The 17,562-nt window shown below is 43.9% G+C and overlaps 1 protein-coding gene across 2 annotated transcripts in view; it reads right to left on the bottom strand.

The window, feature by feature from the left end:
- Window positions 1-4,370: 4,370 nt before the first annotated feature.
- LOC119458452 (uncharacterized) overlaps window positions 4,371-17,562 on the bottom strand; it is a 32,359-nt gene continuing 19,167 nt past the window's right edge. For both annotated transcript variants that reach the window (XM_037720292.2, XM_049671219.1), the window contains exons 2-6: window positions 16,730-16,895; window positions 13,918-14,191; window positions 11,143-11,180; window positions 9,333-9,482; window positions 4,371-7,412 (exon numbers count right to left, since the gene is read on the bottom strand). In XM_037720292.2, coding sequence (XP_037576220.1) covers window positions 7,341-7,412; window positions 9,333-9,482; window positions 11,143-11,180; window positions 13,918-14,191; window positions 16,730-16,822 — 627 coding nt within the window. In that variant the 5' untranslated portion in view covers window positions 16,823-16,895 and the 3' untranslated portion in view covers window positions 4,371-7,340. The remainder of the gene's footprint in view (window positions 7,413-9,332; window positions 9,483-11,142; window positions 11,181-13,917; window positions 14,192-16,729; window positions 16,896-17,562) is intronic.

Below are 17,562 nucleotides of genomic sequence, written 5' to 3'. Positions count from 1 at the left end.
TGCAGCGCATTCCTGCTCACAGCGACTATGTGAAGGGAGCACCAAATGTCATGGCACAAACACCGAACACACCAGTTGAGTCACTTTACGCAAATGACCTGGTTACGAGCGCTGACACAGAAGAAGAGGCCGAGAAAGCTTGTCACAAAACGCAAGAAATTATAAAGACAGCTGGAATGATGCTCCAAAAATGAACCGCGACTTCCCCCAACCTGATGTGTGCTTTGGAACAGCAGAAAGAGTCTGCCAATAAGAAATGGTAGTACATGGGCATTTCGTGAAAGTTCTTGGCGCAGCTTGGCATCCGGCAACGGACCAATTCAGTTTTCCTGTGGACAGTCTACTAGACTTAATGTAAGCCAATCTAGTCACTAAACGTTTATCTTAAGGTGGCGTTGAGAATATTCAATCCACTCGAACTCGTTGTGTTGTACCTGGACTTGGGGCCCCACCCATCGAGCTCATAACCTTTCACCCCGACCTTAATTATTTCAATAAAGTTATTCCTCCTCCTCCTGTACACGATTGTCGTACGGTTCTGATTCCCAAAACTGTGGAGACGAGAAATAAGCTGGGATGAGACATTACTTCAAGACCTTCGCCAATTGTGTCTAAGCTGGGTCCGACAGTCTCCACAACTTCAGGAAGTAGCTGTTTCTCGTTATTTCGACGAGAAAAGTTGTCCAACATGTGCCCAACGAGTGTCTACGTTGTCTACGACAGCAAGACCAGCTGCTTACGGAGCCGCAATTTACAACGTGATGGACGTGGCTGAAAGACTGATGTTGCTGTTTGTCAAGTAACGTGTGCCTTCTATTCAGGAGAACGACGCTACCACGTTTGGATCCTTTAGTTGCATTGGTTGGCGCGAGACCACTGACCTACGTGAACTATAGACTTTCTAACGTTAATCTTGAGTACCTTGCGGACTACTCTGATTGTATTATTGTGAATACAAGGATATTCCTTGAAATATACGTACAAGCACTTAATCGCAAATCGGATTACGGCAATTAAGTGCAGAACAGAACCATTCCGGTACACACTTGTCCCGTATCGGGGAATCCATTGGATTTGCTGACGCACGGTGTGGCAATTGACAAAATGACTTCCATCGCCAAATCGTGGTATGGTGGCACTAAATGTACACGTGCTTGTGGTCATAAATCAGGTACCGACTCTCCGTCTTTTTTCCCGACACTGTGTACACGCGCAAGTTTGCAGGCACGTTGATGTCCTCTCTTTGTACCCTTTGTACCGCATACCTTTGAAATTGGCTGCGTCGTTCCTCCCTTAATTAGCTGTCAATAATTTTTTTACGTCATTGTATGCACGCTCAGGTTTGGAGTCACATTATGGCGCCTCTGTATATGCGCCCGGAGTTTTCAGTCATGGTGATGTCTGTCTCTTTCTCCGATTTCCGTGAAGTTTGACACGAGTCAATGTACGTGTTGGTATGCATGACGTCAGTAAATGTACACGTGCTTGTGCTCATAAATCAGGTACCGACGCTCCTTCTTTGTTCCCGACACTCTATGCACGCGCAAGTTTGTAGTCACGTTGATGTCTCTCTCTCCCTCCTATTTCCATTGAGTTTGACGTGAGTCAATGTACGTGTTGGGATGCATGACTTCACGAAACGTACACGTCCCTGTGGTCATAGACCAGGTACTTTTTCTTTGTTTTTTGGTTACAGCGAAAATGTATTCATGGAGCACTGTGGGCTTGCATCGCACTCTTGATGAAGGCCGGACCCCGGCCGAACCGTCGAAATTAAAATGTTTATGTTTTTCTACGTGCGCCTGAACTTCTATATATATATATATATATATCGTAACAGTTTTGGTGGACGGTGCTGCGTAAAAAAACGGCGCCCCCGAAGAACGACAAGCGCACTTCGTTCTCCTCTTCTGTCCTTCCGTAGCTTTTGCGTAGCAATATATATTGTCACCGGTAGTAGTGGGAATAGGGCAAGCGCAGAGGCGCAAGAAGAAAGAAGTGCGCGGGCTAACCGCCCCGCTCGGTAGTTCGCTCTCGCCGCCGTTTTCTCCAGAGCCCAGCTGTTCTCAATAAACGTCGTCAGCCCCTTTCTGAAGGCGCTTGGCAAAGTGGTGGGGGTGCTGGGTACTTATCACTCATGCCGCAGACTCCTCCTGGGGGCATGCCGAAGCACCAGCCCTGTGTTAGTCCATACTCCCGTCCATCGAACCAGCCGCAGGATCCGGGGACTACCTCCTGAATACAATGCAGCGCTTCAGACTACCCCAACCGGTATGGAACGTGCAATGACGAATCGGTATACACTTCAGAATCCACTGGTGCCAAAGTCGTTCCATGGCGACGTCTTCGAAGACGTCAAAGACTGGATGACCGACTTCGAGCGCGTCGCCGAATACAATGAATGGAACGACGCGACTAAACGTAGGAATGTCTACTTTTGCTTGGAGGACGGCACGCGTTCATGGTTTCAAAACCGCGAGTTCCGCCGTCATCTACTGGGTACCTACGCCAGTCCTGATCGCCGCGAACGAGCCGAACGAGCAATTCAGGTCCGGGTCCAGCTTCCCAACGAAAGCATTACCGCGTTCTTCGAAGATATGACGCGCCTCTTCAGACGAGCAGACCCTGGAATGACCGAGGAAAAGAAGTTGCGTCACCTGATGCGAGGGGTAAAGGAGCAGCTCTTCGCTGGTCTGGTGCGCAATCCTCCGAAGACTGTCGCCGAATTTCTATCCGAGGCTGTCAGTATGCAGAAGATGCTTCAGCAGCGCTCTAACTTTTATGAGCGGCCAGTGAACGCGACTACGGATATGTCGACGGCCATCGGAAGCCACAATGACAACCTTCGAGACCTCATCCGCACCGTTGTGCGCGAAGAGATACTGAAGGTTTACGGCACCCCACAGGCCACGGTGAGCTTCATTGCGAGTGTTATAAGAGATGAAGTGCACCAAGCACCAATAGCTGGGTACTAATTCAACGGTCTTCCACGATACCACAACAAAGAGTGAGCATAAGCGCCCTATATAAGTGAAGTAGAGAGAGAAAATAAATACTCTTGGTGTCTCGTTAATGCCGCGCAGCCGCTTGCAGTCGCACTCGACCATGCGTTTTAATCAAACGCCTGTGCCCGTATACTCTCCGGTGGTCGAGTTCGGTGGCAGGCGGCGGAGGCGACACTGTCCCGTCACCTACGCAACTGCCGCGCATGCGCAAAGCAGGCGTTGTGGCGGAAGGTAATAAAAGCGCATCTTCCGTACAATAACGGATCCCTGATTTTCACCTAGCATGGACAACCTCGGTTTGAAGAAGCCGTGCTGTATCTTCAGTGGCTTTGTGTCACGTCTGCCAGGCCACCTTCTAATCGAGCTGGTATAGATGACCGGCTTACTTGCAATCTCTACACCAGTGGCAAAGCTGTAGTCGCAGCGACATGGACGCCGTATCATCATTGTTATGTTCATGTCGTAATGAACATGCTTTCCATCTGCGGCGGTTCGCGCTCGGGGTGTCTGGCATCCCTGGTTGAATGCCTGGCGTACGCGGACTAAATCTTTGTACAGTATACGTCTGACGCCTTCTGTATGAGCTCTGCCCCGTCCAGGGCCCTCTCAAGTAACTGTGCTTTGGGGGCTGAATTCACAATGCTTTTCGTTCGCTGGTGAATCTTTCCCATTGGCCCAGCCGCCTTCACCTATGATACGCACATTTACAGCATTGAGCTAGAATTTTCTCTCTAGAACAATTCTAGCGTAAGTGCCTTTCAAGAGTATGAGCTCTGCTTTGCACTAGAGCAGGAGTCACAGCAGAGAGAGGCAAGTGCTGTGTACCACGCTTGAGAGAGTGGATATCACATACCCTCACATGAAAATACACTGGAGGACTGTGGTCACAACGAACGTCTGCGTTATAGGTGCCTAGCACGCTAGTTCTCTTTCTACTATCTACGAGACTGTGATATACGCTGAATGTACAATATAGGATGTGGTGCTACAAAGAAATTTCTAGGCTTCTGTATAGTTTATTACTGTTAAGTGCACGTCAAATGAATGCAATAAAACATTCAGTGTACTAAAGTCACCAAAGACGATGGGACCACCTCTAATAGGAGGGCCCTCACGTGAGCCACAAACTGCAACCACCATCTTTGTACCTGTTCCTGTTCAAGGTACAACTGTGAGATCCTACGAGCCTTTAAAGCCCAAATGTTGGATTTGATTAATGTCATTTCACTGACGTCGCTAAAACGTTGACTGTTGTGAGCTTGCATACACACTGAAACTACCATTCCAATACAATGCAGGATTCTACTAACAGAAGATTCACGATACTAATATGCGCCACGGTATAGTTATTGTCAAAACATATAGTCAAAGGAATGCTGATTTTATTATCCGGACACTTTATTCTTTCGTTTCTTTTTCAATAGTCGCATGTACACGAGATAGTTGTGTACACCGTCATCAGCCCACGCTCTCAGATCGACCCTTTAGTCCACACTATTTACACACAAAAACGTATAAGCGTGCACTCTCTCAATGAAGTCTACAAGCGCTGAAACTAAAAAGAAGACAGTGGTGAAACGTGTGACGAAAGTGTCAGGTGAAGGAGTTCCTCAGTATGCTGAGTGCAGGAAAAGGTTATGACTAGAAATTCTCATCCGCATTTGCCACCTCAAAAACTAGAAGAGGTGTCTAGTCAAATTTTGAAATATCGTACATCACTGTGGGGAAGGGTCGCTATCCTTTCACTTGGAAAGAAAATATACAAAGCAGGAATGGCGTGGGCTAAAACATATTATCCATTAAAGCAAGACAGAATTAGGAAAATAGTTTCACACTCACTACAGGCAGCAAAACGAGTACAATCATCAAGAAAACACTATTGAAGAAAACAAGCTGCGCAAAAAATGGTGGTTTTGTTAATTTCAAAGAAATAACTGCAGAAATTAAATGATGAAAAAATGGAAAAAGAAGGTCTAGTGAAAAAGCAACAGTGACAAAAAAGTTCTGAATACACACAGTCACACCACCGAAATGAGGAAGTACACTGGTGCTCTTTAAGCTATGTCACCAGCTTGCAGCATGCAATCAACAGCATGTAGAACAAATCTTAATCTCAGCTTCTGACACTCCACATTTAGGTGAAAATGTAAACAAAATATGATACTGTTAGTGACGCCACTGTAGTAATAACAGAGCACTGGCGTTTAGAAAACACCACGCCGTGCGTCATGCAGTTTATACAAAAAGGAAACAAAAGCCTGAAATCTCGAGAAAAAGAAATAACTGCGCACCATCGGAACCTGTACATAAATTCTTCCTGCGGATCAACTTCAGACTTTTGTTAATACGTTATATCCCAAGGTATCAAATATGTGTACGCTAGCTATTTACAAGCATTTTGAAACTGCTGTGCACTCCCTTAAGAGCAATTAGACTTATTAGCCCCAGGGTGGCGAGTAATGAATGAAATCGATAAGCGATGGTTTTATGCAACTGTGCTTACACAGACACATTCGCTTTCCGGGTTGCAGTTCTTTTAAATGTTTCCTCCTGCTCCTTTCAGGGAGATACTCTGCCATGCAGAAATAGTGCACTACATAAGCTAGGACGCTTGTGCTGGCCAACACAAACTGAATGTGCAGCGCAATTAACGTAGTGCAATGTCGAAACAAGAACAATATAAATTTGGTGTAAGATTAGGACAGCTTGTTCGTGACTAATTATTTTCATAGGTTTTTCATTATATCTACTCCACTTGACATAGGTGCTCCCAACTCGGTTATTTACAAAACGCGGTTACTCGTATGGGCGCAAGGAGACGAATTTTAGTCATGTAGACATCCAAGCGCCAAAAGTTCTACTTTTAGCGGTGGCGGAGCAAGTTGAACCTATGAACGTAAATCACTTTCAAAGCAAATGTTTTACTTGAGTTAGCAGGTTATATTGAATGTTTGCACTGCACCTTCAAGCTGTTGTCTGAAGTGGTCGTCTGCAGCGTCTTGTGCGTCATATGCACCTCTATGATGGGTGATTATTAAAATCTAGCATGCGAGAGTACGTTTATAGAATGTTTGTACTGGTTTGTGTCGTGGCGTCTGAAGCCTCCTGTGTAGTGTCTAGTCAAGCAAAAAATTCCGTGAAAAGACACGCAGCTACGCACGCAAATTTTTGAGGCAACGGTCTTAATTCTCGAGTGCATGGTGGACGGTAACACAGCATAGGAACTGAGCACGCGAACATGTTCTATAGGGGTGCGTGGCATCTGCGTCCTGGTAGAGAGCAATTGCCTCTAACATGCACCAGAAGTGGCGATTAAGCAGCAAAATGTTATACGTCTGAGACACGGTGTTGAAGGGGTACTTGAACTTGCTGTTGCCACTAATTTCAGCCACATATTTACGCAAAGTGTCTACAGTTTTTTTTCGTGCTGATTCCTAGCTTCAAGACTGGCACTCTTGCGGCGCCATGAGCACATTTGAAACATGTTAGACGGATCTTATTATTTTTAACGCATTGTTCGAAATATCGGTTGTTTCAAATGGCGCCGTTTCAGGTTTGCAGTGAATTACTGCATGCGGCAGGCCATTATTTGCAGAATAAATAACAATCACCAGAGTTAAAGCATCGTGCCAATGTTAGTTGCCAGATATATCGTAATTTCATGTGGGTAATCAAAGAGTCGGCTCGCATAAAAATTTCACCCAATAACTTTAAGACAAACGTTGTGGACGCTGTAAAATAACAGTGCGAAAAATCTATGTCATTCGTCAATCTGGAATACAAACCTGCCACCTCTTAACGAATTCACGTATTCAGAGTCTTTTTTAACCTGAATCATAACTCAGAGTTTGGGGAGATGAATCAACATTGGTAAATTCCTCTAATGATTTTGAAAACAATCTCAGAGCACAGTCCTGAGCTGAAAAGTCACAAACAAGATAGCCACAGGAATTTGGCAGCACAATATAATCAAAATAAGTACTTTCTTGGCGGAACCCTGCTGACGTTTTTTAACCAGCCCTTGATACGTCCTACACGTCACCATGGTGGTGGCTGTAGAATACTGTTCAGAATGTTTCCTTTGAAAATGATGTGAAAAAGATGTGAGACCACTCAAGGGGATAGTCGTCAAAGCGGTAACACCAGTAAGCCCATGCCATAGTAGTACTGCAACATTGGAAACTCCGCCAAGTATTGCACAGTGTTCATAGCATGTAGATGGCCACAACTAACAGTGCAGCCTCAAGAGGTCAAGTGGCATGCTGAAGACTCCATTGCACACCCTGGCTTGGCAGGAGTTAAATTTCCCCGTCAGGTGAAGCCTCAGGTTTCGGGTCAGAATTCCTCGTCCGAACTTGCAGCCAGCAGCTTGATTCTGTCTGCAGCCTTCATCTTCCGGAAAGTTTTCTGCGAAAGAAAAAAGAAAAGATAGTGGTGGTTACGCATGGATCACACATAGATAGCAAATAATGTACCTTCGCAACACGTGTCAGGATGGTACGGTTAGAGTAATATAAGCTATAATAATTTCATTCAGTGTATCCGCGAAAGAAAACATTTTTACTGATGATAGTGGTATGGGGGGTCGACTACTTGCAGTACCATGGACGGAATAAGGTTAGCGCAAAGTATACCTCTACAGCGGAAAGTAATGGAATGTTTCTGCAAGCCACCATAGAAAATGCAAATCGCAGTGGGGGAGGGGGAATTTAATTCTAGGAAAATAATGCATTAAGCTGCGCTGAAATGACTTTCACCGGACCGGATATAGCGTCACACCTTTTTTTTTCTTCTCAGTAAGCGAGGCGACCATGGGACTTGCAAATTCTACCTTGACTTCTCGGCACCGATAGACCGACATCACTGCAATAGGATTGTATTGGCGCCGATGTGAGGTTCACACTGTTGTCAACTGTCAACTAAGCCACAGGTGCGATGCGTATGGCAGAGATTAGTGTGCTTGAGTGACAGCAAAGACTAAAGATGAGTTTTAGATTTCAGTAATGCCACTGGCGTAGTGACGTGTACTACCCAGTTGGGATAGTGGAATCATTTTTCTTTTGTTTACAAGCGTTGCTTACGTTGCCGAAATATATTACCTTTCTTTTTCTTAGATTTTGGCAACAGAAAATAAGGAAATGACCCAATGTATAAATGTTTATTTTGTATTTTATGCCTATTCAGAGCGCAATCACAACAGTGCCATGTCAGTCATGACAACGGGGTTGTACGCGCGCATAAATAGCGTGGAAAACTTAAATTACTTCTATTTCGCTTCTAAAAAAGGACGTCGAAAGTGCAAGTAAACATTTAACCGGATCTAATTCGTAGAAATAAAGTTTTCCTGATTTGTGCGAAGTAAGCCAATGTTGCAGTCATAGAACGATTGCAAGAAATGCGTACTGCAGGTTGCCGAGGGAAAGAAAAAATGGCATTGGCGTTGACGATTGAACATACTATCACTAGCCAAGAAGAAATGTGTGTTCGATCTTACACAGACATATTACGAAACATGCGCTATGATTTTTCGCAAGTGGCAAAATTTATTACTATAAAATTCTTAGACAACGCAAATACCCTAGATACACTTAAATACAGGCAAGCGATATCACGATCGCGTAACAGAAGACGAGGAATCTTTTTTTTTCATTCAATTAAATATTTTAGTTTGAGGAGTGCGTGAATAGAAGTGCTAAATTATACTGCTTGAAAATATTATTTCTTAGCTGGCATCACTCGCCCTACTCGGGAATTATTGCTTAACAGCGCATGAAAAAAATCTACCTTTCTGACTGTCGCGTTTCAACCCTGACGCCAAATAACATCTGTATTAAGCTGGGGATTCTGTGTTTTCGTACGATTTTAAATGTTACTGATATAATTTTCATCTTAGAAGACAAAGCTAAGATCTGCATTCTTTTACAGAATCTGGGACGCCTCGGAGAGTTACGACTGTAATTGAAACATGGAGCCACAATCATCGCTTCGCTTTTGCGTCACTTTTTGGTACACCTGGCATCATAAGTAAACGCACATTTGTTTTCTAAAGATCACATTTGCCAAGATCGCCAGTATTTTAAACCGGTGTCCTCTTAGGCGATTAAAAAGCAGAGAGCTTAAAAAAGGCCCGCTCACGATTGTTGGTGTGACGGTATCATTTATTATTTTGTATTCCTATAGCAGTTCACTCCGACCTTTCAGACTATTTGAACTCACATTTGCTCGTACACTTATCTGTGCTGTCACGGAGGCTCCTTGATTCATATCTTCAGTCTTAATCATCAAGAAGAGACCACAACAACCAGGTTAGGAAGTGAATGACGTTACCGGGTCGATCTTGCGGTGCAGCTTGCGGCGGTTGCGTGATCGACACCGTCGGCGGCAGCAGCCGATGCAGGCCAAGGAGCACAGGATGAGCACAGCTGCAGCCACCCCACACCCGATTGGGATGAGGATGCTCATCAGGTAGTTGTCCTCCTGTGACAGATTAAACATACTCAGGTGAGTGAGGGAGAGTGAGTTATCGGTGGGAATGCATCGGTAATCGGAAGGGTTGAATTGAGTATAGGAGTAATTCTGTGGCTGTAATGCAGGAAGATGAATGTGCCAGTGCGCATGTGGCGGGGCATAAATGCGTGTAAGAATGATCAGGCGCGCGTTTGTCAAGGTAGGACGGCAAGTCTAAACTTATATATTGTGGAGAAACACCGTACGTTGATCATGCGGCAGAGACTTCACTACTTCAAAGGTCTGCGTGGATTAACTCTCGGGTATTTTAAGCCAGACTGTCTACTGGAGTTTAGAAGTGGATCAAAGAGCGTTGCGCCGTAAATATCGAGTAAATCTTTCTTACAGTCAATCGCAAATTCTTAAAAGGCTAGATAAGGGGATGCCTTTTGAGAGGATAGCAACGTCTTCACTAGATTATATTTTACGAAACGCGCACGCTGTATAGGTTCGCTCTACAGCATTTATTTAAGCTATAGGTGCATTTGTAGTGGAATTTATTGTAAAATATTGTACTCTATATTTTCGTTCAGGGCCTGCCACGTTCACTTTTTGACCTACAGAGTAGCATAGGGTGTCGTCTGCCTGTTCTGCCTCCAGAGAATGATTTCAAAAACATTGTAAGCCCAGTTAGACGATCGCCGGCTGCCTATGTTTGTTATTACGGGTTGCTGGCATCTGACCTGATGAGCAATCCTAATCATAAGTACTTTCTTGTGCAGTATGGCCCACTTATTGTATCGTCAACCTAGAACCTAAGGCCCACGAATCGAGCCAATTTGAGTAGCCGTGAACTGAAAGAAAACGTATATACTTCTATGCAATTTACACTTTTCCTGATGTATAACCTTCGTAACACGTTTCGGTATCGCGTGCAGTAAGAGAAAGAAAACGCTAGCATAGGTACTTGAGAATGCATGATTAGACTTGATGTGGTAGGACGGTGCATATGACCATTCCAAGTCTTCTTATAAGCCAGCAGAAGGAAAGAACGCGCTGTACTTGACCACATAACTTATGAAGCACACGCCAGGCTTTGTTTGCTGTCATTCTATATGATCTGGCTTGCTAAGCTGTCTTGTAAATGCGCAAAAACTGGAAAAAGAACAAGTTTTTTTGCATTTATATTTAGAATCGCTTATTGATTTACTACTTGACACAGCCAGGTGCAGTTTCAAGGACGAATATGTTAGCACGTACGGGATATTCTCCTTAGTTTCACAGGATAACACGATGTTGTAGACTAGCATCCAAATATTTCCAGATATGCCTTTAATATTCTTGTGGCTACTTTATTATTCCCTTGACACCAAGCTTCTGCAGATAAACCGAACTTGATCTATATACTTCAAATTGAGTGAACTAAGCACTCCCCAATGTGTGAACTCTTTGTTATCGTTCCTAACAATCCAACATTGATTAAACTACTGCAATAAGTTTTGCAGAATAATTGCGAATTTACTTCTACGGAGCGGACGCACCATAACCCTGATTTAATAGCTCGGAAGGCGAACAAGGATAGTCTTTGCATGCTCTCGCTAAAGCAGGACTCCATCCAGCTCTTACAGCATTGTGCTAAGAAAAAGAAAAAAAAGAGAAAATACTTGAATAACTTCGAGCTCCAACTCACCCGCCATGTTATCCAAGAAGAGAAGAAGTAAGCGTGAGCTGGAAAGAATATAAACACGCTGTGATTATTATGTAACGCGATATATCCATATAATACAGAGCAGAAAAGTTTACCACACTGAAACGAAAAGTACGCGTGTGTATAGAATGTTTTCGCTAAAACATTTGTGTAAATACACATTTTCAGCACTAATATACAAATGAATTTCTTGTTCTTCCCTGTGGGTGAAAGTGGCTTTTTAAAATAAGTCATGCTTTGTGGAAACTGCCAGATCACTCGTCTTCAGCTCTCATTATCTCTCAGCAGCCTAATAAGTAGTGGCCATTGAAAGTAATGCTCGACGGTGCACACGAAGTTGTTACGCCTAACAATGACGCAGTGAGAATGGGTAGTGCACATATGTTTCCAATCTTTGTGAAATAAGACTTACAGGAGCTAAATTCGGGCGTGGCAGAGCAACATACATGTTCGACAAACGCTGAACTTCTCCTGGTCTTCTCTTTAATGTCCGTACTTAGCGCTAGGTAAATCCTGCTTAATGCTTCTATCCAACTAGTCCCGCTTCCTTGTGTGCTTACAAATTTTGAGTGCTCACTCTACGTTAGCCCTCCATGTCAGTTGATCAATGAACCTATTTTCCATTCTTGTAAACGGAACAAAATAGAAGGGACCGAAAGGAAAAATGAAAAATAGCTCTTTAAGTGTAATCTTAAGCCCTTTGTCAACCATAGGTGCAAATAAGGTTGGCATAAGACATTTAAGAGCACTTCATAAATTGCGTGTACAGTTTGCACACACCACAAGTGCCACTTCACTTTGAAAGTACGCTGGATATGTCGCGGATAGTTTATCATGGCGCACTTCATTTTGTCTTCAGTTCTCGTTTGTTTAGTTGCGTGCATTGCTTCGCTCTATGCGCTAACAGCATCTAAATGAGGCATCCACTTTACTGCAGTAATTTGAATGGTTGCTCATTTAAGCTCGACGGCCTGTTATTTTCTTTCATAACAAACCTCCCGCCCTTACTGATGCAATTCTTTCAGACGTATTTACTGCGTTTATTTTCCCCAGTTCTCTGACACCCGTGGGAGGATATTCTGACGAACTGAATTTGAAAAATGCGAAGAACACTACTCATGGCGTGAAAATACCTAAAGCCTAGCACTGTACATTCGACATAGAAGTTTTACATGCGGTTTATTGTCTCTTCTAATGTATAAATGCCCCTGTACAATTTCTAACTTGACGGGGGTTCTCCTGACTAGGGTTCGAGCCCCTCTCACAAAGCAAGATCTAACTAGTGCTACTGTACGCATTACTGCATTACTTTTACTTTGTGCAGAAAAACGCAAGGACGAGAGTCATGGGTTTCGTTATGCCTACTGAGTTTATTTAGGTCAATACCTGTACGTTGCCTGTCTATAAGCGAAATATTGATTTCTCAGCTATCTTAATCACCCGTTGAACACAAGGAAGATATCAAATATAAATTATGTAAGAATTGCAGTTGGCAGTTATGCAATACACGAGATATTCAAGCTAAAAAAAACTCCTAAATCCGTGGTACAGCGGTGGCTTCAGATGGGAAGCCATAAACACAGTTCTTACAATTCTTTAGATTCACTTTGTTACAATGTCCTGACACGAGCGTCAGAAAATTGAGGAAGGTTAACGCTAAACGTAGGCGCGGAACATAGGGGAGAGAGATTTGTTTTGATGTAAATTTGAGAAGCTATAGAAGAATAATCAGTACAACAATTAAATGACTGCATTAAAGTGGTTCCCTCAGTCTGGTGCTTTTAACAGGCGGATTGAAGTCGTGCACGCAACTAAACAACCAAAGCTGAGGACAAAATCAAGTGCACCGTGACTCACTATCTGTGGCATATCCGACGTGCTGCTAAACTCAAGTGGCTTCGGTGGTGTTTGTGAACTGCACCAGGCCACTGAGTCGAGTACTGTTACAATGTATTTCCCCAGCCCTCTTCCCGCGTATTGTTGGCAAAAGGGCTTACGATAACTCTTAAGGCACCCGCAGCTATTTTCTTGTTGCACGTCGGTACTGATGAGACGGTTTCCAGAGGGAAAAAAATCCAATTCTCTATTTCAAGAAAAGATGTGGAGATTGAGCAAAAGGAAGATAAACTGCACTTCCTGTGTAAGTAGCGTACTCCAAAAATACATTTGAATAGAGGCCCATAAGACAGAGCACTGCACACCGACATGTTTGCTCATTTCTCTGCGCTGCCTTTACTTGTATTCTTGTAGTAGTTTCGTTTTAGGACGCATAATCCTAGGCCACTAAACATTTCCTAATGCTCTCTTTGTGTATTAGAATTTCACTGTTTTATGTAGACGGCTCACGTGCTACTCTTTCACGAAACTATTGTGCTTGATAGCCTGTTGTTAATAGTGCTAGTATTAACTTGTATGTTAACGAGATATTGTGCGACAAGAGGTAACGCGAATTCTCAATACACGGCACGTCCTTCACATCTGCGTATTAGGTGAAAAGGCAAAAATATCGTTGGGGCCGTACTATGTAGGGATTTCTTCGATTCTGTTCGTCTCTTATCACCCGTCGTAGCAAGTGGCCGATGCTGATGATAGTGAACACATGGTTTCACTCCAGCCAACAACCATGGGCGAAAACGTGCAAAATGAAGACTTCTTATATATTACGGCCCCATTGCTTCTCTCTTTTGTTTGCTTTATCGTCGCCGTATTGCCGCATGCGGAGTCCAGCAAGAAGAGCAGCCACGCTGGAATACTCACGTTGTGGTTTCTTCACAACTTCACCACCAGAGCCCGTGCCAAAGTGGAGCACGGCGTCTCCTTCGTGGCCTGTGGTGTTTGCCACCTTGGAGGGAGCAGTTCCGTTCGCAGCCGCAGCCGGCGCAGTCGTTGCGTTGTGCGCTGGCGTCAGTGTCGTTTCGTTGGCCGCCGTGGCATTGTCGTGGGAACTTGGCGTCAACGGCGTTTGAAGAGGAAGGACCATCAGGGCCGTGCTCGGGGTGGAGGCATTATGCTCGGTGCCTTTCAGGGTCTCCTGCGTGCGTCCAGTCAAAACAGTGTGGTGGTTGAGGGGCTAGTAGCGCAGTTGCGGCATGTAGAAAATGCACGCCTGGAAAGCGTCGGATGCTGGGAGTGCTAACTTTTAGTAATTCTCGCTCCACAGTTGCGAATGAGGCGCTTTTTGCAAATCATATCTATTGTATATATATATATATATATATATATATATATATATGCATCATCATCATCAGGCTATATTTACACCCACTGCAGGACGAAGGCCTCTCCCTGTGATCTTCAATTACTCCAGTCTTGCGCTAGCGGATTCCAACTTGTGCTTGCCAATTTCCTAACATCATCAGCTCACCTAGTTTTCTACCGTCCTCGACTGCGTTTCCCTTCTCTTGGTATCCGTTATGCAACTCTAATGGTCCACCGGTTATCCATCCTACGCATTACATGGCCGGCACAGCTCCATTTTTTTCGTTTAATATCCACTAGAATATCAGTTATCCCCGTTTGTTCTCTGATCGACACTGCTCTCTACCTGTCTCTTAACATTAGGCCCAACATTTTTCGTTCAATCGTTCTTTGTGCGGTCCATAACTTGTTCTTGAGCTTCTTTGTTAACCTCGAAGTTTCTACCCCATATGTTAGCACTGGTAGAATGCAATGAGTGCACACTTTTCTATTCAACGACAGTGGTAAGCTGCCAGTCAGAATTGGCAATGCCTGCCGTATGCACTCCAACCCAATTTTATTCTTCTGTAAATTTCTTTCTCATGATCAGGGACCCCTGTAAGTAATTGACGTATATGCATATATATATATATATATATATATATATATATATATATATGCCTATTGAATATGTATATACATATATGCATGTGCATATATATATGCATATACATATATATACATAAATCTGTAAATATTTCTTCTACGGGAACCTTATATATTTTAGGCAGAAGGTAAAAGCGGCCGGTTTCTTTGTTCTTGGGCATCATGAAGCGATATTCAGACTGGGAAACGAATAAGAAGTATCTCTAGCGAAGACAACGATAATATCCACGGCCTAAATAAATTTTAGGTAACGCTAGCGGAACGAAACTATCCACAAATTCATCTCGACCGGGCTTATGACGGTGCGTCAAGATTAGAGAGGCATTCGGCATTAGTTAAGAGACAACGTACACCTGAATTGGAGAGACCGCCAGCCTTTATAACCAAATATTCTAATGCCCTCCCAAACATAAACGACATCCTACGGAAATACCACCCAATATTATCAAGTAACAACAGGCAACAAGCGTCTGAGAAAAGCGTTTCCGAATGTACCAAGGGTTACCTATCGCCGCCACAGAAACATTAAAGACATGTTTGTGCATGCAAAGTCAGCCAATATCACTCCCCCGTAATACAAGCATCTTCTGGCCCCACGTGATGGGGCGAGAAGATGCTGAACCTGATAGCACCTTCGAAGTGACCTTAAAGTTAAAAGCCCTGCATATAGCTATACACACGAAGTGAAAACTAGCTTTACTTGCGGTAGTTCCGATGTAATTTATATGCCTGAATGTTCCTTCTGTAATAAACAATATATCGGTGAAACTGGACAATCAATGAACATCACGTTAAACGGACATCGCGCGGACACAGCTAAAAAACTTCCCAAAGCCGTCGCCGAGCATTTCAACCAACCAGGTCATATCTTTGATGAACTTAAACTCTACATACTGCAGTCAACTTTCCGATCTGCACGAGAAAGAAAATACAGAGAATCATCTCTCATCCATAAGTTCAAGACATTGCAACCAATATGAATAAACGTTTCAAGGGAGCTTTAGTGTCTATTCGCTATGCTAAACTTCAAACTATAGGCAACAGCACTTAGTTATTTTTCGTTAATAATTTCGTAAATTTTCGTTATTTTTCGTTAGTTTTCGTTAATAAAAATAAAAAATAATAACATTTTCTGTTTTATTCGGATGTCAATAATAATCCAACTCTCCTTGTCTTTGATTCTTTTTTTTTTCGTTATTTTATGTATATATTATATTTTTTTCCACAAGCATCATTTTTCTGCCGCTAATTTTATTCTCTTTTTCAGGGAGCCGATAGTTCACTGACCTCCAGCAGAGCGTAATCCCCAGCCCCCTCCCCGTCGTCCAGGCCGCTAACACACTCCTCGCTCGTTGCCCACTCGCCTTACCCTGTCTACCCTTCTGAAGAAACGTACCTATATATACTGGGCCGAGGAGAGCATACATATGTCGCCTTGAAAAAGACAAGCACACTTCTCGAAACGTTGGCTTCTGCTTTCACCTTGTTCTCGTGCTGCTCATCGTCTCGAATTTCCATCTCCCGCATTCCCGTGTTTACCCTGTATGTAGGTGATATATCTGGAAGCTACGCAAGTCTTAGTGAACGCGATCAACCACAACGCGGTCACCATTCGAACATTAGCAGGAGCTGAGATATTCTTTAATTGTAAAGGTTGATCATATAACCGTGAACTACACACTCAGCGGACGGCATTTATTTTTTTTTTGCCTCCGGCGTTTATTACCTTGGACGCAGACGGCGCGGCTTCACAGGAGCAGACGACAACCGCCGCTACAACCGCCCCCAGCAGGAGACCGCAGCGCCGGGTAATCAACATGGCGGCGGCAGCAGCTGTGGTTAGCGATGCTGGCGAAGGCTCGCTCTCGCTAGATTCCTCTCCGGTCGCTCATCTGCTTGCAATACAAAAGAGGTGCGCGCACGCTATGAACATCAATGATTATCATTGTCATTTCCTCGACAATGAAATAAATATACAGCGACAGTCGGCGTCTTGCAAGCTGCCAAACACTCGAGTGCTTCATCATACAGTACATCAATAAATGTTTTGTACGGACGAGAATGGGTGCGTCATTAGGGTTTCAACGACGTCTGTAAGCTCTTTATTTCTGCCGTGACGATGCAGTCTTAATCGCACTCAAGTAGCGAGCAATAGCGAGTAACAGAAAACGCTGCCAGAAGAAATCGAAACATATAGAAATGGTTAAGCTAAGTTGACATCTGCAAAGAATCAAGCCAAGCCATTTTATGGATGTTTCCCCTTAAAGAATGTGTATGTTGCTTTTTATTTACACTGATAGGTATTATATATACGGAGAACTATAGAGAAGCAAAGGTTGACATTCACTTGTGCCGGACTTGGCTCTCAAGTTGTTACTGCAGTTCTGGTCTGGAGTGTAGCCGCCGTGGTTCCTTAGTACCTATAGGGTTCTGCGCTGCTACGTATCAGGTCGTGGGTTCAAATGCCGACCACGGCGGCCACATTTATATGGGGGCGAAATGCAAACAAGCCCGTGTAACATGCATTACGTGCACGTTAAAGAACCCCGGGTGGTCCAA

This window comes from Dermacentor silvarum, chromosome 7, assembly GCF_013339745.2.
Source record: "Dermacentor silvarum isolate Dsil-2018 chromosome 7, BIME_Dsil_1.4, whole genome shotgun sequence".
Lineage (NCBI taxonomy): Eukaryota > Metazoa > Arthropoda > Arachnida > Ixodida > Ixodidae > Dermacentor > Dermacentor silvarum.
This window is presented reverse-complemented; position numbering and strand designations above follow the sequence as displayed.